Below are 19,935 nucleotides of genomic sequence, written 5' to 3'. Positions count from 1 at the left end.
GTTCCAATTCATCCCAAAGTTGTTGGATGGGGTTGCACAGAATCGTCTAGAATTTAATTGTATGCTGTAGCGTTAAGATTCCCTTTCACTGGAACTAAGGGGCTTTGCCATGAACCATGAAAAACATCCCCAGTCCATTATTCCTCCTCCACCAAACTTTACAGTTGACACTATGCATTGGGGCAAGTAGCGTTCTCCTGGCATCCGCCAAACCCAGATTCCTCCGTCAGACTGCCAGAGGGTGAAGCGTGATTCATCACTCCAGAGAACGTGTTTCCACTGCTCCAGAGTCCAATGGCGGCGAGCTTCACACCACTCCAGCCGATACTTGGCATTGCGCATGGTGATCTTAGGCTTGTGTGCGGCTGCTCAACCATGGAAACTCATTTCATGAAGCTCCCAACGAACATTGTTGTTGTGCTGAAATTGCTTCCACAGGCAGTTTGGATTTCGGTAGTGAGAGTTTGCAACCGAGGACATACTATTTTTAATCGCTACGTGCTTCAGCACTCTGCGTTCTGTGAGCTTGTGTGGCCTACCACTTTGCGCCTGAGCCGTTGTTGCTCCTAGACGTTTCCACTACACAATAGCAGCACTTACAGATGACCAGGGCAGAAATTTGAACGTCTAACTTGTTGAAAGGGTGCCAATCATATGACTGTGCCACATGTACAGTAAGGCCATTGTACTATCGATGTTTGTCTATGGAGATTGCATGGATTTTATAAACCTGTCGGCCACGGGGTGTGGCTGAAATAGTCGAACCCACTCATTTGAAGTTTTGTCCACATACTTTTGGCAATGTAGTGTTGCTGGCAAGTCTCGCTAACTAGCTTATTTACATCAATTTGATGCAGCCAAGACCGACACTACCAGATGAGATTACCTATCGCAGGTACAAGTTTGTCTAACTTACTCCAGTTGGTTTGGCCACTTTCTCTCTCTGAAATCCAATTGTATTCGTCACCTTACCGTGAAATGCTTTCTTACAAGCCCTTAACCAACAATGCCGTTTTAAGAAAATATTTACTAAATTAACTAAAGTTAAAAAAAATAGTAACACAATAAAATTACAATAGAGGCTGTATACAGGTTGTCGAGGTAATTTGTACATGTAGGTAGGGGTAAAGTGAGTAGGGCTTTTCCCCACATGTCAGAGTACAAGCTTCCTGAGCCACCACGTGAGCAAGCTCGACAATCCGGACATCTGGAAAAAAATATTATATTATTCGAATTGTGAAATCAATTCAAGTGCCCGTCCCTACTTGTAATCAAACTTGATTAGAAAACAAGGCTTTTTATTCTGTTTATAAGATTGTAATTATTCTCTTTTCCTCTACAGAGTCTGAAGACCCTCCGTCGGTTAACCCCTCAAGTGTGGATGATGACAACATGGATGACTCGGACATGGAGAAAGTCTCTGAAGGCAAACGGAGCACCGTGAAGGCCTCACCCCCCATGTCTGGCCTGGACGAGTATGAGTTCAAAGACGAGGAGGAAGAAGAAGACCTGAGTAAAGCCCTGAACGACAGACACATCCTCCGGAGAGAGCTGAGGCAGGAAGAGAAGGATCATTTGGCCGTGAAGCAGAGCGGTGAAGGGGACGGGAGCGGCTCAGTCCAGTCCTCTAAGTCTAAGAAGACGAAGACGTCGTCCCGCGTCCTGTATTGCACCTCGGATAGTTCCAGTGATGAGATGGAGATGCCGTCAGAGAGAAGGAGCTCTCCGACCTGTTCCCACGGCTCGGAGGGACACAAGGCGTCTGACGCCAGCAGGACTAAGAAAGAGAACCTCACGACTTCCGAAAAGAAAGACAAAGGCAGCAAAGTAAAGAAGAAGAACAAGAGCAAGAGTAAGAACAAGGAGAACCAGGAGGACGGGAAGGAAAACAGCAAAGCTCTGGTGTTCTCCGTAGCCACCGTGTCTGTGTCGGAGACACACACGGACAAGAACAGCCGGGGACTCTGTGGGGACGAAGACTCGTTCAAGATGTCCTTCAGTCCCAAGGATGACTCGTCCGTCCACCTCTTCCATCTGTCTGCCACAGTCAAGTCCCCCAAGCTCAACCACGGCCTGGCCGACAAGCAGCCGTCCTCCAACCCGCTGAAACAGGAGAACGCCAAGACGTGCGTCTCGATTGCCGAAGGCCCCTGTCTGCCGGATGGTGTCAAGTACAACCACTACAAACCAGAGTCTGAGTTCTGCACGGAGAGCTCCAGTAGTAAAGGCTGCAAGCACAAGGAGAAGAGCAAGCACCACCAGAATGACTTCATCATGGACGCGGGGGGAGAAGATGGAGGCTCCAGTCCGTATAATAAAGATGGCGGCGTGGACATCTCTGAAGGTGGTGCCTTACGGAAGACGGATAAGGACGGCAAGGTGGTAAAGAAGCACAAGTTAAAACACAAGGTGAAGGACAAGCCCAGGAGGGAGTATGAGCCAGAGAGGAACCGCCACCGGCAGAAGGAGGGCGGCAGAAAGGACGGCCACAGGAACCTGGAATTCGACCGGGAGTTCTGGAAAGAGAACTTCTTCAACGATGACGAACCTTTGCCTCCAGGGAAAATGGAGAGGGAGGACTGTGGATCTCCTCAGAATACCTCAACGTCGGGCAGCTCTCCTGTGAAGGAAGAGAGAAAAGAGACGAAAGAAAAACACCCCTCTAGCATCAGCAGCAAGGAGAAAAGGCCGAGAAGAGAAGAGGAACGCTTGAAGAAGGAGAGGAAAGAGACCTCAGCTGTCTGTAAAGAGGAGAGGGGGGGTAAGGATGGGAAGCTCAGTGAGCGTGAGGAAAGGACTGAGTGCCTAAGCTCTGTACGGGTTTCGGTTCCTGAGGAGACGCAGTGTAACTCCACCAGTGTGAATGACGAACCGGAGGAGAAACCGGTAACGGGGACCACGTCTACAGCTGATTCAGACCAGCTGGATGCCTCTGAGAAATGCCGGCGGGACAAATACGACAGGAGGCCTTCTGTAAAGGAACGTGAGGTTGACAAGACGGATAAAAAGCATCCCGACAGAGAAAAGAAAGTCAAGATTGAGCACCCTGAGAAATCAGAGAATTCACAGAATTCCATGGATCGCTGGAAAGAGAGGGAGAAGGAAAGGATGGCATCCCCTGGTGACAAGAACCACAAAGAGATCGAGAAGCTCAGAGCCTTGTCCTCGACTAAAAAATACGAGGAGAGCAAGGACAAGAAGAGCAAAGACAAGCCAGATAAGAGGAGTGACAGGGAGAGGCAGGAGAGGGAATACAACGCGGGAGAACACAAAGACAGGACGAGCTTTGATAAGAAAGGAAAACCAACTTTAGAGAAATCCATGGACCACAGTAAATCCGATCGCTCTAAGGAAAAGGAGAAAGACAAAGACTGCGATAAGAAGAAAAGGGAAAAATCTAAAGACAGTGCTTTCTCATCTTCCTCCTCCTCTTCTAACCTGAAGCTCCTTTTGGAGGAGAAGGGCTATGTGTCTGAAAGTTGCAAGACATTACCAGCAAAACTACTAAAGACAGAGGACCTCCCAAAGACGCCAGAGAAAGACCGAGACAGGAGAGACAGAGAATCCAGAGACTCGGACAAGCACCGAGATCGGGACAAAGACCGTTCCAAGGACCGTTCCAAGGAGGGTAGCAAGGCCAGTAAGACCAAACTCAATGAGACAGAGACTGACCGAGACAACCGGTCCAAAGCTAAAGCCTCGCCTGCCACCCGGGAAGAGCAGAAGCCCAAAGAGAAACGTCTGGTCAATGAAGACCTGAGGCAGACCAGCTTCGAACGCATGCTGAGTCTGAAGGACCAGGAGATTGAACAGTGGCACCGGAAACACCTAGAAAAGATCAAACAGAAGGAGCGGGAGAGGATGAAACAACGGCCTTCCTCTACGACGACAGACACAGGGAAGCTCAAAAGCAAAGCCAAAGCCAAGACTACGTCCTCGTCTTCTGGAGAACTGTGCTTGAGCAAAGAATTGCTTCGCTCCAAGAGCTCTGAAGGCTCCTCCGACGTTCACTGTCGGGACAGAGACAAACCCCTTAAGGACAGCACCAGCTCCAGGACCATGTCTCTGGACGGGAAGACACTCTCCTGCCTCAGTGGGAAGCTGATGGCTGGTATGGAGAACAGCTTGAGCAGGTCACCCAGGCCAGAAAGCGAGCGGTCGGGTCTTATGTCCAGGTCTGTGTCTATGATCTCTGTGGCCAGCTCTGAAGACTCCTGTCAGGCTACATTGCTGACACCGAGACCTATTGAGTACGACTCTGATATGACCCTGGAAACCTCCCAGGACTTTCAGCTGCCTTTCCTCCTGTCTTCCTTCCTCTCATATCCTGCCGTTCACGACAAAGACGACAACAGTCTTCTAGAAGAGCCGGGGCAAGGTGGCCAGACTCCGCTGCAGAGCAGACACGCTTCCCCCTGCCTTAGGGCTATTCTGGACGAAGACGCTAACTGTGCGACGGCGTCTGAGTGCAAACCTTTCGAAACTCTGTCCAAGGTCGCCGTGGTGCCTGCTGCTCAACCCAGTGAAGAGTCCACAAGTGTTCAGCCTTTAGAAACCTGTGCGGATCCGGAGGAGAGCCAGAGTCAAAGTGATCCAATTCAGATGCTTCCGAATCTTCCTAATGCAAGAACCGATGCAGATCTCAACACTGAGAGCGAAGGGAACACCGCTTCGGGTGTCTATCGCCCACCTCAAGCGTCCAACACCAGAGATCCTCACGTAAAGGACTCCTCAACACTTCAACAGGCTAGTGTCCAACAGCTAGCTTCGCCAGAACAGAGAGGGTTTTCTTCCACCTCTGATCCTCTCCTAATACGGGACGTCCAGTGTATCCCTGTGGAGACTTCCAGTGCGGCGCCCGAATGTAGCATGAAAGACCTGCCCTCTGAGGACATGACGCCACTGGTGACATTATCTTCTCTATCCTGTCAACTGCCGTTCTCCAGCACCGAAACCACCTCATCTCTCTCTGCTAGCCAGTCACGGGAAACCTTTCCAAACACCAGTACTGTGACCTCACAGCAGACGAAGACAGAGATTGATGGAGATCTGGTTCTTGATTCTAAAGATAAAACTCCAGTTGAGAGTGGAGCTAGCAGCGCTGAAAACAGAGCAGCTGTAGAGAGCCTTCAGAGTGCGTTAGGAGCGTCTAGACCCGGATGGGTGGACAACCCAGTAGCCTCCACCAGCAAACACCCACCACCCAGCGCTAGCTCAGAGGACTCCACGATGACCACCAGCAAACCCAAGGACTCTCAAGAGGAGATGGACTCTGACGGGAACAGTAAAGACTGTAAGAAATCCAGATTCTCCAGTGACATTGTGGGTCCTAGCGATCCTCAGCCGGACAAAAACTATCCTACTGGCCAGCTTACATCATCCACTGTGTCGCGCTGCTCGAGCCCTGAACACAAGGAAGAAGAAGAAGCTTCTGACGCTCCTGAGAAGTGGAGAGGTCTTGAGGCCATGTCAACAGAAAAGGCTAGCTGTTGGTCTTCATCAGAGGGCAGTAGTATGGTCACCATCCCCGAGGTGAAGTCAGAGCCACGCCACGATCCTACCTCCGAGGAGAGACCAGAAGGACAGACTCCCTCGATTGTTGGATCAGACCAGACCCAGAGTGTTTCTGGACAAAGTTGTAACTTCCAGCAGGGCTCCCGGACAGACCAGAGTGGTAGTAGTGGTAGTTACAGCTGCAGTGGGTTCTCTGCTAGCTCTTCCCCCCAGTCTGGGGACAGAGACTCTGACTCCTCCGGGGCTAAGGCCAAGGTCCTCTCCTTAACCATGGAAGAGGACCAGGACTTCCAGCAGACCCACCCCAGGAAGAGAAAGATGCCCAGGTTGTCTACCTCCAACCAGGCTGGAGGCAGCATGCAGCAGGTGGGCTCTTCTGGTAGATAGGAAAAGGGAGAGGGAAAAGGGTACGTTTCGGAAAGGGTGAGGAGATGTTTTTAGGAGGGAAGGATAGAGGAAAGGGAAAGGAAGGAGGGAAGGATAGAGGAAAGGAATAGGAATGAGAAAGGATAGAGGTAAGGGAAAGGAAAGGAAGGAGGGAAGGATAGAGGTAAGGGAAAGGAAAGGAAGGAGGGAAGGATAGAGGTAAGGGAAAGGAAAGGAAGGAGGGAAGGATAGAGGAAAGGAATAGGAATGAGGAAGGAAGGAGGAAAGGAATAGGAATGAGAAAGTAAGGAGGGAAGGGAAAGGAAGTAGTGAAGGATAGAGGAAAGGAATAGGAATGAGGAGGGAAGGAGAGAGGAAAGGGAAAGGAAGTAGAGGAGTATTGATGTTTTGAAGAGAAGGGGGAGAGAGGGTAGGTGAAAGGGAGGAGGGACAGGGATAAGGAGAGGTCGGTCTAGTTGTAAGAGTGGACATTCGGGACAACATATCTTACCTTGGGGGACAGTAAAGTTATCTCCTCTGCCTTACCTTACCGTATTTCTCTTCTCTCCTACCTCATCAGGAGTCTCTGGCGTCCATCGTTGACTCTCTGAAGCTGGAGGAGATTCAACCGTACCAGACGGAGAGGGCCAACCCTTACTACGAGTTCCTGCACATCCGCAAGAAGATCGAGGAGAAGCGTAAAGTGCTGCTGAGCGTCATCCCCCAGCCGCCGCAGTATTACGACGAATACGTGACTTTTACCGGATCGTACCTGCTAGACGGGAACCCGCTCAGCAAACTCTGTATTCCAACTGTGAGTCTGGAGTTCTAAAAAATGTGTTTTAATCAACTGTCATTTAGTCGTCTCCTCTTATATGAGTCAGGGTTCAGTCTCCAGGACTTATTCATTTTGCTCTTTGACTAGAAAGCTCTACGGACACTTGAGTGCATCTCCACTCTTCTGTCCTTTTCTTTTGTGCCCGGGGTTTCTTTTCCCTGTGTCGTTTTCTTGTTGTTTCCTCCATTTAAAAAAAAATAAAAAAAATATATATATATAAGTATAGCTAGTATAGTTCTGGGAAATGTTTTATTTTAATTGCCCAAGTCCTTCGACTCAAGACATCAGCCTTAAAAAGGGTTTTATTAAACAAATCTTAAAAGCTTCACGATGTTGAACTTATTTGTCGTGTTTATTTGTCTCTCTTAACAGATAACTCCCCCTCCGTCTCTACCGGACCAACTGAAGGAGATGTTTAAACAACAGGAAGTCGTTCGTATGAAGCTACGCTTGCAACACAGCATTGAACGGGTATGTGGAGTGATTCAACTCAAAAGCCTATTCAATCTTCCTGTACAGCTTTGATCTACAGTCGGGTCCAACATGATTGTGTTTCTTGATTTTAAAAACGAGCAAAAGGGACAAAGAAATAACACAAATACTGAGCTACATGACCAACAGTATATGGACATCTGCTCGTCCAACTTCTCATTCCAAAATCATCTGCATTAATATGGAGTTGGTCCCCCCTTTGCTGCTATAACAGCCTCCACTCTTCTGGGAAGGCTTTCCACTAGATGTAGGAACATTGCTGCTATAACAGCCTCCACTCTTCTGGGAAGGCTTTCCACTAGATGTAGGAACATTGCTGCTATAACAGCCTCCACTCTTCTGGGAAGGCTTTCCACTAGATGTTGGAACATTGCTGCTATAACAGCCTCCACTCTTCTGGGAAGGCTTTCCACTAGATGTAGGAACATTGCTGCTATAACAGCCTCCACTCTTCTGGGGAAGGCTTTCCACTAGATGTTGGAACATTGCTGCTATAACACCCTCCACTCTTCTGGGAAGGCTTTCCACTAGATGTTGGAACATTGCTGCTATAACAGCCTCCACTCTTCTGGGAAGGCTTTCCACTAGATGTTGGAACATTTCTGCTATAACATCCTCCACTCTTCTGGGAAGGCTTTCCACTAGATGTTGGAACATTGTTGCTATAACATCCTCCACTCTTCTGGGAAGACTTTCCACTAGATGTTGGAACATTGTTGCTATAACAGCCTCCACTCTTCTGGGAAGGCTTTCCACTAGATGTTGGAACATTGTTGCTATAACAGCCTCCACTCTTCTGGGAAATCTTTCCACTAGATGTTGGAACATTGTTGCTATAACAGCCTCCACTCTTCTGGGAAGGCTTTCCACTAGATGTTGGAACATTGCTGCTATAACAGCCTCCACTCTTCTGGGAAGACTTTCCACTAGATGTTGGAACATTGTTGCTATAACAGCCTCCACTCTTCTGGGAAGCCACTAGATGTTGGAACATTGCTGCTATAACAGCCTCCACTCTTCTGGGAAGACTTTCCACTAGATGTTGGAACATTGCTGCTATAACAGCCTCCACTCTTCTGGGAAGACTTTCCACTAGATGTTGGAACATTGCTGCTATAACAGCCTCCACTCTTCTGGGAAGGATTTCCACTAGATGTTGGAACATTGTTGCTATAACAGCCTCCACTCTTCTGGCTTTCCACTAGATGTGGGAACATTGCTGCTATAACAGCCTCCACTCTTCTGGGAAGGCTTTCCACTAGTTGTAACATTGCTGCCATAACATCTCTTCTGGGAAGGCTTTCCACTAGATGTTGGAACATTGCTGCTATAACAGCCTCCACTCTTCTGGGAAGGCTTTCCACTAGATGTTGGAACATTGCTGCTATAACAGCCTCCACTCTTCTGGGAAGGCTTTCCACTAGATGTTGTAACATTGCTGCTATAACAGCCTCCACTCTTCTGGGAAGGCTTTCCACTAGTTGTTGTAACATTACTGCTATAACAGCCTCCACTCTTCTGGGAAGGCTTTCCACTAGATGTTGGAACATTGCTGCTATAACAGCCTCCACTCTTCTGGGAAGGCTTTCCACTAGTTGTTGTAACATTGCTGCTATAACATCTCTTCTGGGAAGGCTTTCCACTAGATGTTGGAACATTGCTGCTATAACAGCCTCCACTCTTCTGGGAAGGCTTTCCACTAGATGTAACATTGTTGTTATAACAGCCTCCACTCTTCTGGGAAGGTTTTCCACTAGATGTTGGAACATTGTTGCTATAACAGCCTCCACTCTTCTGGGAAGGTTTTCCACTAGATGTTGGAACATTGTTGCTATAACAGCCTCCACTCTTCTGGGAAGGCTTTCCACTAGATGTTGGAACATTGTTGCTATAACAGCCTCCACTCTTCTGGGAAGGTTTTCCACTAGAGGTAGGAACATTGCTGCTATAACAGCCTCCACTCTTCTGGGAAGGCTTTCCACTAGATGTTGGAACATTGCTGCTATAACAGCCTCCACTCTCCTGGGAAGGCTTTCCACTAGATGTAGGAACATTGCTGCTATAACAGCCTCCACTCTTCTGGGAAGGCTTTCCACTAGAGGTAGGAACATTGCTGCTATAACAGCCTCCACTCTTCTGGGAAGGCTTTCCACTAGATGTTGGAACATTGCTGCTATAACAGCCTCCACTCTCCTGGGAAGGCTTTCCACTAGATGTAGGATCATTGCTGCTATAACAGCCTCCACTCTTCTGGGAAGGCTTTCCACTAGATGTTGGAACATTGCAGTTATAACAGCCTCCACTCTTCTGGGAAGGCTTTCCGCTAGATGTTGGCTGCTTTTCCTTCACTCTGCTGTCTAACTCATCCCAAACCATCATTCTGTCTCAACTATTAAACCCAACTCATTCATTCCTTATTCTAGTCTTAACTTAACTCCCTCTTTTTTTTTTCCTTCAGGAAAAGTTGATCGTTTCCAACGAGCAGGAAGTGTTACGAGTCCACTACCGGGCCGCCAGAACGCTAGCCAATCAGACGCTCCCGTTCAGTGCATGCACCGTGCTATTGGACGCGGAAGTGTATAACATGCCTCAGGATGCCCAGGCAAGTGGCATGATGTCACGCGCCGTAGAATCAGTAAGTTTGGCATCAATCACATTTATTCCGAATTGATAATGTACTGTAGAATGGATAAGTTGGCCACAATCAACTAATCAAATTTATTTTTTAAATTATTTTGACAACAGCAGTTAGGTTTCCATTTGAGGCCTTTCGCTTTCATTCAGAGAGACTTACTTGTTGACACAAAGTGCTTTTTACAACAAGTGGTTTTAAACCATGATGGGTTTTAACAGAACTCGAACGACAGTTCTGAGTAACGTTGTACTAATGATGTTTACGTTTGTGTGTTTTTGTTTTGGTTTCCAGGGTGACCAAGATGGCAAGACGTCGGTGCGGGATCGTTTCAACGCCCGCCAGTTCATGTCCTGGTTACAAGATGTGGACGACAAGTTTGATAAACTCAAGGTAAGATTTCTCTGAAAAACAATATCCGTAGTACCTGCAATCTGGAAATATATTTTTGAGCCAATGGATCATTCATCCTGTATAACCACATGAGTTTTAAGATGATTTGAACCGTCAATATTTCAGAAACAACCTCAAATTTGCGAATCAAACATATCCAGTGTCATCCAATTGTTTAATATTTGATGTATTCTCTCTCTCGCTGTCTCTCTCGCTGTCTCTCGCTGTCTCTCGCTGTCTCTCGCTGTCTCTCGCTCTCTCTCGCTGTCTCTCTCGCTGTCTCTCTCGCTGTCTCTCTCGCTGTCTCTCTCGCTGTCTCTCGCTGTCTCTCTCGCTGTCTCTCGCTGTCTCTCGCTGTCTCTCGCTGTCTCTCGCTGTCTCTCGCTGTCTCTCGCTGTCTCTCTCTGTCTCTCTCGCTGTCTCTCTCGCTGTCTCTCTCGCTGTCTCTCTCGCTGTCTCTCTCGCTGTCTCTCTCGCTGTCTCTCGCTGTCTCTCTCGCTGTCTCTCGCTGTCTCTCTCGCTGTCTCTCTCGCTGTCTCTCGCTGTCTCTCGCTGTCTCTCTCGCTGTCTCTCTCGCTGTCTCTCTCGCTGTCTCTCGCTGTCTCTCGCTGTCTCTCGCTCTCTCTCGCTCTCTCTCGCTGTCTCTCTCGCTGTCTCTCTCGCTGTCTCTCTCTCTCTCGCTGTCTCTCTCTCTCTCGCTGTCTCTCTCTCTCTCTCTCTCGCTGTCTCTCTCTCTCTCTCTCTCGCTGTCTCTCTCTCTCTCTCTCTCGCTGTCTCTCTCGCTGTCTCTCTCGCTGTCTCTCTCTCTCTCGCTGTCTCTCTCGCTGTCTCTCGCTGTCTCTCGCTGTCTCTCGCTGTCTCTCGCTGTCTCTCTCGCTGTCTCTCTCGCTGTCTCTCTCGCTGTCTCTCTCGCTGTCTCTCTCGCTGTCTCTCTCTCGCTGTCTCTCGCGGTCTCTCTCTCGCTGTCTCTCTCTCTCTCTCTCTCGCTGTCTCTCTCGCTGTCTCTCTCGCTGTCTCTCTCGCTGTCTCTCTCGCTGTCTCTCTCGCTGTCTCTCTCTCTCTCGCTGTCTCTCTCGCTGTCTCTCGCTGTCTCTCGCTGTCTCTCTCGCTGTCTCTCTCGCTGTCTCTCTCGCTGTCTCTCGCTGTCTCTCGCTGTCTCTCTCGCTGTCTCTCTCGCTGTCTCTCTCGCTGTCTCTCTCGCTGTCTCTCTCGCTGTCTCTCTCGCTGTCTCTCTCGCTGTCTCTCTCGCTGTCTCTCTCTCTCGCTGTCTCTCTCGCTGTCTCTCTCTCTCGCTGTCTCTCTCTCTCGCTGTCTCTCTCTCTCGCTGTCTCTCTCTCTCGCTGTCTCTCTCTCTCGCTGTCTCTCTCTCTCGCTGTCTCTCTCTCTCGCTGTCTCTCTCTCTCGCTGTCTCTCTCTCTCGCTGTCTCTCTCGCTGTCTCTCTCGCTGTCTCTCTCGCTGTCTCTCTCGCTGTCTCTCTCGCTGTCTCTCTCGCTGTCTCTCTCGCTGTCTCTCTCGCTGTCTCTCTCTCTCTCGCTGTCTCTCTCTCTCTCGCTGTCTCTCTCTCTCTCGCTGTCTCTCTCTCTCTCGCTGTCTCTCTCTCTCTCGCTGTCGCTGTCTCTCTCGCTGTCTCTCTCGCTGTCTCTCTCGCTGTCTCTCTCGCTCTCGCTCTCTCTCTCGCTGTCCCCCCCCCCCCCCCAGACGTGTCTTCTGATGAGGCAGCAGCACGAAGCAGCAGCTCTTAATGCTGTCCAGCGTCTCCATTGGCAGCTGAAACTCCAGGAGCTGGATCCAGTCGTGTACAAGTCCACCTCCATCTTTGAGATATCCGAGTTCTACATCCCCCTGGTAGAGGTCAACGACGACTTTGACCTCACGCCCATATGACCCGTGACCTTTAGGCTCGGACCGGCAGTCAGGGGACCGATGATTAGGAAGGATCATCTAGTGGCCCATCTACCGGTGATGAAGAGATGAAGGGATGGAAACCGTGAGGCACTTGGAACATAGATATGTGTAGAGAGCACCACTATTGTGTGTGTGTGTGTGTGTGTGTGTGTGTGTGTGTGTGTGTGTGTGTGTGTGTGAGCAGCACTTCTCGACATGTGGCTGTTTTACCACTGAGCTCCTATGGTAGACACCACAGACCTCCCTCCCTCCTACACCAAGAGGCCTGGCCTTATCCTCCCTAGTGGCACACTGACTGCTTATTCTGTTCTGGACAGGCCTGGAGCTCCACCAAGGCTCGGGGGCCCAGACCATTCACTCACCCCAGGGGCCAGGGCCCGAGGCTGGGTAAAGGTTGGGGCAGCGCCAGGTGCTGCTGTCTGCTAAGAGGAGAGCGCGCCAGAGAGAGACCAAGCATGGATACTATTCCCTATATAGGGCACTATGTGAAGTGTATAGAAAATAGGGTGCCATTTCTGATGTTCCTTATGGAGTCGACCATATCTCTGCACCTCCTGATGTTTCCCTATGGAGTCGACCATCTCTCTGCACCTCCTGATGTTCCCCTATGGAGTCGACCATCTCTCTACACCTCCTGATGTTCCCCTATGGAGTCGACCATCTCTCTGCACCTCCTGATGTTCCCTATGGAGTCGACCATCTCTCTGCCCTCTACACCTCCTGATGTTCCCTATGGAGTCGACCATCTCTCTGCCCTCTACACCTCCTGATGTTCCCCTATGGAGTCGACCATCTCTCTACACCTCCTGATGTTCCCTATGGAGTCGACCATCTCTCTGCCCTCTACACCTCCTGATGTTCCCTATGGAGTCGACCATCTCTCTGCCCTCTACACCTCCTGATGTTCCCTATGGAGTCGACCATCACTCTGCCCTCTACACCTCCTGATGTTTCCCTATGGAGTCGACCATCTCTCTGCCCTCTACACCTCCTGATGTTCCCCTATGGAGTCGACCATCTCTCTGCCCTCTACACCTCCTGATGTTCCCCTATGGAGTCGACCATCTCTCTGCCCTCTACACCTCCTGATGTTCCCCTATGGAGTCGACCATCTCTCTGCCCTCTACACCTCCTGATGTTCCCTATGGAGTCGACCATCTCTCTGCCCTCTACACCTCCTGATGTTTCCCTATGGAGTCGACCATCACTCTGCCCTCTACACCTCCTGATGCTCCCTATCGAGTTGACCATCCCTCTGCCCTCTACACCTCCTGATGTTCCCTATGGAGTCGACCATATCTCTGCACCTCCTGATGTTCCCCTATGGAGTCGACCATCACTCTGCCCTCTACACCTCCTGATGTTCCCTATGGAGTCGACCATCTCTCTGCCCTCTACACCTCCTGATGTTCCCTATGGAGTCGACCATCACTCTGCCCTCTACACCTCCTGATGTTCCCTATGGAGTCGACCATCTCTCTGCCCTCTACACCTCCTGATGTTTCCCTATGGAGTCGACCATCTCTCTGCCCTCTACACCTCCTGATGTTCCCCTATGGAGTCGACCATCACTCTGCCCTCTACACCTCCTGATGTTCCCTATGGAGTCGACCATCTCTCTGCCCTCTACACCTCCTGATGTTTCCCTATGGAGTCGACCATCTCTCTGCCCTCTACACCTCCTGATGTTCCCTATGGAGTCGACCATCTCTCTGCCCTCTACACCTCCTGATGTTCCCCTATGGAGTCGACCATCTCTCTGCCCTCTACACCTCCTGATGTTCCCCTATGGAGTCGACCATCTCTCTGCCCTCTACACCTCCTGATGTTCCCTATGGAGTCGACCATCTCTCTGCCCTCTACACCTCCTGATGTTTCCCTATGGAGTCGACCATCTCTCTGCCCTCTACACCTCCTGATGTTTCCCTATGGAGTCGACCATCTCTCTGCCCTCTACACCTCCGGATGTTCCCCTATGGAGTCGACCATATCTCTGCACCTCCTGATGTTCCCCTATGGAGTCGACCATCTCTCTGCCCTCTACACCTCCTGATGTTCCCTATGGAGTCGACCATCTCTCTGCCCTCTACACCTCCTGATGTTCCCCTATGGAGTCGACCATCTCTCTGCCCTCTACACCTCCTGATGTTCCCTATGGAGTCGACCATCTCTCTGCCCTCTACACCTCCTGATGTTTCCCTATGGAGTCGACCATCTCTCTGCCCTCTACACCTCCTGATGTTTCCCTATGGAGTCGACCATCTCTCTGCCCTCTACACCTCCTGATGTTTCCCTATGGAGTCGACCATCTCTCTGCCCTCTACACCTCCTGATGTTCCCTATGGAGTCGACCATCTCTCTGCCCTCTACACCTCCTGATGTTTCCCTATGGAGTCGACCATCTCTCTGCCCTCTACACCTCCTGATGTTTCCCTATGGAGTCGACCATCTCTCTGCCCTCTACACCTCCTGATGTTTCCCTATGGAGTCGACCATCTCTCTGCCCTCTACACCTCCGGATGTTCCCCTATGGAGTCGACCATATCTCTACACCTCCTGATGTTCCCTATGGAGTCGACCATCTCTCTACACCTCCGGATGTTCCCCTATGGAGTCGACCATATCTCTACACCTCCTGATGTTCCCTATGGAGTCGACCATCTCTCTACACCTCCTGATGTTCCCTATGGAGTCACCCATTCCTCTGCACCTCCCTCGTCGAGCAGGGTTACAAAACAACAGGAGAAGGAGAAGGAAAAAAAAAAACATTTCAATTCCACTTTTGTTTTTAAGTGTTTATTACATCGTACACAGACTTTCTTTTTTAACTTATTTTCTACAGACAGATTGTGCATTTGTAAATAACCCATGTAATGATGGTTTGAAACTTGTACAGAAAAAAATTGCTAATAAATATTTTGATTGTAAAAAAAATCTTTTTTTTTTTTTTAAGAAGTTTTCGTCTGTTTTAATGGACCGAAGTTTATTTTAAATTTTGTATCGAGTCCGTCTTTCTCTCTGTCAAGGTCCTTGTTGTTGTTACTGTTGTTGAAATCAATGTTGTTGGCGTAACTCTTTGAGAATGTCGGGGTCAGATTCTGTTGTTCCTTTTTTGGTTCTATCATTTTTGTTTAGTTTTTTTTGCTTTTTATTCCCATCTGGAGTTGGATCCACGCAACCAACATCAACGTGTTATGTCTTTGACTGGTGATTTGGATGCTGTGCATGCTGTTGCCGTTTGTAGCTCTTATTTCCTGATCCCAGAAGAAGCTTCTACCGTGGACTGTTGTGATGGAGGTTTAACTGAAGTCACTCAGATCTTTCCCTTTCGTTTTGTTCTGTCCTTTCACAAACAAAGTTTGTGTCTAAAATGGTACCCGTTTCCCTATATAGTGCACTACTTTAGACCAGAGCCCTATGGTACCCGTTTCCCTATATAGTGAACTACTTTAGACCAGGGCCCTAACCCGTTTCCCTACATAGTGCACTACTTTAGACCAGAGCCCTATGGATCCCTATTCCCTATATAGTGAACTACTTTAGACCAGAGCCCTATGGAACCCTATTCCCTATGTAGTGCACTACTTTAGACCAGAGTCCTATGGGGCCCTATTCCCTATATATAGTGCACTACTTTACACCAGAGCCCTATGGGAACCCTATTCCCTACATAGTGAACTACTTTAGACCAGGGCCCTATGCAGGCTCTTGTCAAAAAGTATTGCAGACCTGCCAACCTGCGTGCAGTTTGCGTAACATAGTCCAAAGTACTCTGGTATGAAAAACAACCTCAAAATACATATGAACAGGCTTCTAGTTGGCAGAATTAGTGTGGTTTTTTTGTTGACTCGACTGTCTGACGTTGGAGCTGAGCCAATCAGGGGACTTGGGCGAATAGAACAGATTTTTAGCTTTCCCCCCTCCAGCAAGATGGCAGCTCTCCACTTGGTCTGTTGATATCACTGATGGATGAGGGAAAAAAACGGTATGAAAACATTTCCCGAAATTGTATGGTGTTAGTCAAGCACGTAACTATTATTTTGTAGTTGGCTCCTTCGCTAAGGGCTCACTACGGCGAAGATAGTTAGCTCCTTCGCTAAGGGGTCACTACGGCGAAGGTAGTTAGCTACAGCGTTTAGTCAACTAAGCGAGAACACTTTCTTGCCTGGACATTTTGATTTCCGTCATGGTAGTAGGTCGGGAGCACATTAACGAGAAAAGGGGAACGTGCGGTGTTGCTGAAGTTCAGCGCGCGTCGCTGTGTGGATGGAAACAGACATGGCAGAGAGCTGCTGTTTCCCCGCTGATACCGTCCTTCGTAGAAAGTTATGTCAGACTGTTAAACATTAGCAGGCATTATGTTAACGACTACATTGCATCCAGTAATTTCATTATTCTGAATTTTCTCCACAAACAAAATGAAGAAGCCCGTTTACATTTGAGTGACTATGGACATAAAGACAGTTATTTGTTAGAATAGTCGTTACTGGGGTGGCGCAGTGTAAATGGTCTTAAGGCTGTGCCACCAGAGATTCTGGGTTCAAATCCAGACTGTCACTGCCGGCTGTGACCAGGAGACCCATGGGGCTGCGCACAATTGGCCCAGCGTCGTCCGGGTTAGGGGAGGGGTTTGGCCGGGCAGGGATGTCCTTGTCCCATCGCGCTCTAGCGGCTCCTCTGGCAGACCGGGCGCAGTGCACGCTGACACGGTCGCCAGGTGTACGGCGTTTCCTCCGACACATTGGTGCGGTTTGGCTTCCGGGTTAAGTGGGCGTTGTGCCAAGAAGCGGTGCGGCTTGGTTGTGTTTCGGAGGACGCACGGCTCTCAACCTTCGCCTCTCCCGAGTCCGTACGGGAGTTGCAGGGATGAGACTGTAAACTACCAAACGACTGTCATTACCCCTAAATTGAACCTAGAAAAATGTGTTATTGAGACCACCACAATTTAATTTAAGAGCAAACACAATACTTCTTGTTTGATTATAATTTAAGACTAGGTTTCAGGAGATGAGTTACAGGTTTTTCAAAAAATGCTCCAATTTCCTGAGGGGGAAGTTGACAGACCCCCCCCCCCCCACCACCCCAACCTTAGTCCTACATCAGCCCCACCTTGTCAGAAAGCCCTGATTTTGTACATTTTAAATGTATTTCTAGTTGGCTAGTGAAAGAAAAACAGCTAATTACCAAGTACCCATAGCTGGCTATCGCCTACAATTCCTCTTGAGGCATCCAACATCATTGTTAGGCTAAAATCGGATTTGTTAGGCCTATGATTTGAGCAGTCTGGGTGCCGTTGGGGTCTAGAGTGTCGCCACAGCGCTGAAGTGGTACTCATTTAAAAAAAAATAATAAAAATATTCAGTTGTAGTGAACTATGCGGGCCCTGGTCTAAACTATATAGGGACTAGGGTACTGTTTTGGACACATCACTGTACAGTTCCTCAACCTCCTGTGTGTTGTTCTTTTTAGGTGGTGTGTCGCACACATTAAAAGAATAACCATTTTGTTGTGGCAAAATTCTTCTATAGAAATAGGAGATGGGGGAAAAAAAAAAAAAAGCTAAACTTTTACAGTTTCGATGTGAGATCACAACAACAAAAAAACTATTTTTTCAACATATTGCCTTTTCAACGATCGTTCTAAAAAAAATGTCTATTTTAATATTTTACTTATTACATGACATGTACATATTTGTAATATATAATTAAATACATTTTATTGGTTGTGAATTAAAATAATGTCTTGCTGGTTTTTTTTTGTGTGTCATCTCAACCTTTTTTTTTTTTTAGTGTCGTACTTCCAAACCGTTGCTACGTAGCGTTTTTATTAATTGCTACACTTACGCACTTTCCTCTACAAATACTTATATCACCCAGGCAGTTTACCCTTCAATGGATTCTTCCAGGTTAATTCTGAAATCCATCTGTATAACACGAGACGTTGTGAAAACCTTCACACTGCTGCACCTCACGCGGTCAATTCTCTTATCAGATACAGAGGTACCATTCTTATCTTCATATTGCCAAAACCTCAATAACTTCAAGCAAAGACTGGAGGTCAGCCTGATGACCCAAACTACTCAGTAATATCCTCCATGGAGACTGGGGGTCAGCCTGATGAACCATGAAGACTGGGGGTCAGCCTGATGAACCAAACTACTCAGTAATCTCCTCCATGGAGACTGGGGGTCAGCCTGATGAACCAAACTACTCAGTAATCTCCATGGAGACTGGGGGTCAGCCTGATGAACCATGAAGACTGGGGGTCAGCCTGATGAACCAAACTACTCAGTAATCTCCTCCATGTAGACTGGGGGTCAGTCTGATGACCCAAACTACTCAGTAATCTCCTCCATGAAGACTGGGGGTCAGCCTGATGAACCAAACTACTCAGTAATCTGATCCATGAAGACTGGAGGTCAGCCTGATGAACCATGAAGACTGGAGGTCAGCCTGATGAACCATGAAGACTGGGGGTCAGCCTGATGAACCAAACTACCCAATATTCCCCTCCATATAGCCTGATTTACACACTCCCACACACACACACATAATCAAACATGTTTTTTCTTGTATACTAAAGTAATGTACAATTTTATAATGAATATGATTTGTTTAACTGACTGAACAAACCTTTGTTTATTTTTTATTTTTTTGTACTTCTGGTCTTCCAACCTGCACACTGTTTTACGACATATCTGCTGTTTTGTCTTTTGCGAATAAATAAACCCTCAAATCTCCGTGCAATAAACGCTAGTGGGCGTGGCGTTTGGCCGCAGCGATGTTGACGAGTCGTCCGGCTGGTGTTTTATGTGTTCGGAGAAGGAGTGTTTATTCTTTTGAGCAAAATCTCTGCCGGTGGCAGAACTGTGTCTTTCCAGTAGGTGGCGACATACACAAATCATTCCACTAATGACGTCCCAAAATCTAGCTACTGTTCAAATCAAGTTGTATTTGTTTACGTGAGCCCGAATACAACAGGTGTAGTAGACCTTACAGTGAAATGCTGAATACAACAGGTGTAGTAGACTTCGCAGTGAAATGCTGAATACAACAGGTGTAGTAGACCTCACAGTAAAATGCTGAATACAACAGGTGTAGTAGACCTTACAGTGAAATGCTGAATACAACAGGTGTAGTAGACCTTACAGTGAAATGCTGAATACAACAGGTGTAGTAGACCTCACAGTGAAATGCTGAATACAACAGGTGTAGTAGACCTTACAGTGAAATGCTGAATACAACAGGTGTAGTAGACCTCACAGTGAAATGCTGAATACAACAGGTGTAGTAGACCTTACAGTGAAATGCTGAATACAACAGGTGTAGTAGACTTCGCAGTGAAATGCTGAATACAACAGGTGTAGTAGACCTCACAGTGAAATGCCGAATACAACAGGTGTAGTAGACCTCACAGTGAAATGCTGAATGCAACAGGTGTAGTAGACCTTACAGTGAAATGCTGAATGCAACAGGTGTAGTAGACCTTACAGTGAAATGCTGAATGCAACAGGTGTAGTAGACCTTACAGTGAAATGCTGAATGCAACAGGTGTAGTAGACCTTACAGTGAAATGCTGAATGCAACAGGTGTAGTAGACCGTACAGTGAAATGCTGAATACAACAGTTGTAGTAGACCTAACAGTGAAATGCTGAATGCAACAGGTGTAGTAGACCTTACAGTGAAATGCTGAATACAACAGGTGTAGTAGACCTCACAGTGAAATGCTGAATGCAACAGGTGTAGTAGACCTTACAGTGAAATGCTGAATGCAACAGGTGTAGTAGACCTTAC

The 19,935-nt window shown here is 48.2% G+C and overlaps 1 protein-coding gene across 4 annotated transcripts in view; it reads left to right on the top strand.

The window, feature by feature from the left end:
- LOC110531046 (ankyrin repeat domain-containing protein 12) overlaps positions 1–15,075 on the top strand; it is a 60,048-nt gene extending 44,973 nt beyond the window's left edge. For all 4 annotated transcript variants that reach the window (XM_090182936.1, XM_036986658.2, XM_036986656.2 and 1 more), the window contains 6 exons: positions 1,343–5,880; positions 6,461–6,694; positions 7,091–7,189; positions 9,669–9,845; positions 10,137–10,235; positions 11,935–15,075. In XM_090182936.1, coding sequence (XP_090039062.1) covers positions 1,343–5,880; positions 6,461–6,694; positions 7,091–7,189; positions 9,669–9,845; positions 10,137–10,235; positions 11,935–12,120 — 5,333 coding nt within the window. In that variant the 3' untranslated portion in view covers positions 12,121–15,075. The remainder of the gene's footprint in view (positions 1–1,342; positions 5,881–6,460; positions 6,695–7,090; positions 7,190–9,668; positions 9,846–10,136; positions 10,236–11,934) is intronic.
- The last annotated feature ends 4,860 nt before the right edge of the window (positions 15,076–19,935 follow it).

The sequence above is a fragment of the Oncorhynchus mykiss genome, chromosome 8 (genome assembly GCF_057628025.1).
Source record: "Oncorhynchus mykiss isolate SJ-2025 chromosome 8, ASM5762802v1, whole genome shotgun sequence".
NCBI classification, from domain to species: domain Eukaryota; kingdom Metazoa; phylum Chordata; class Actinopteri; order Salmoniformes; family Salmonidae; genus Oncorhynchus; species Oncorhynchus mykiss.
Note: the sequence above shows the minus strand (reverse complement) of the source record. Positions and strands in the feature narration are given on the sequence as shown.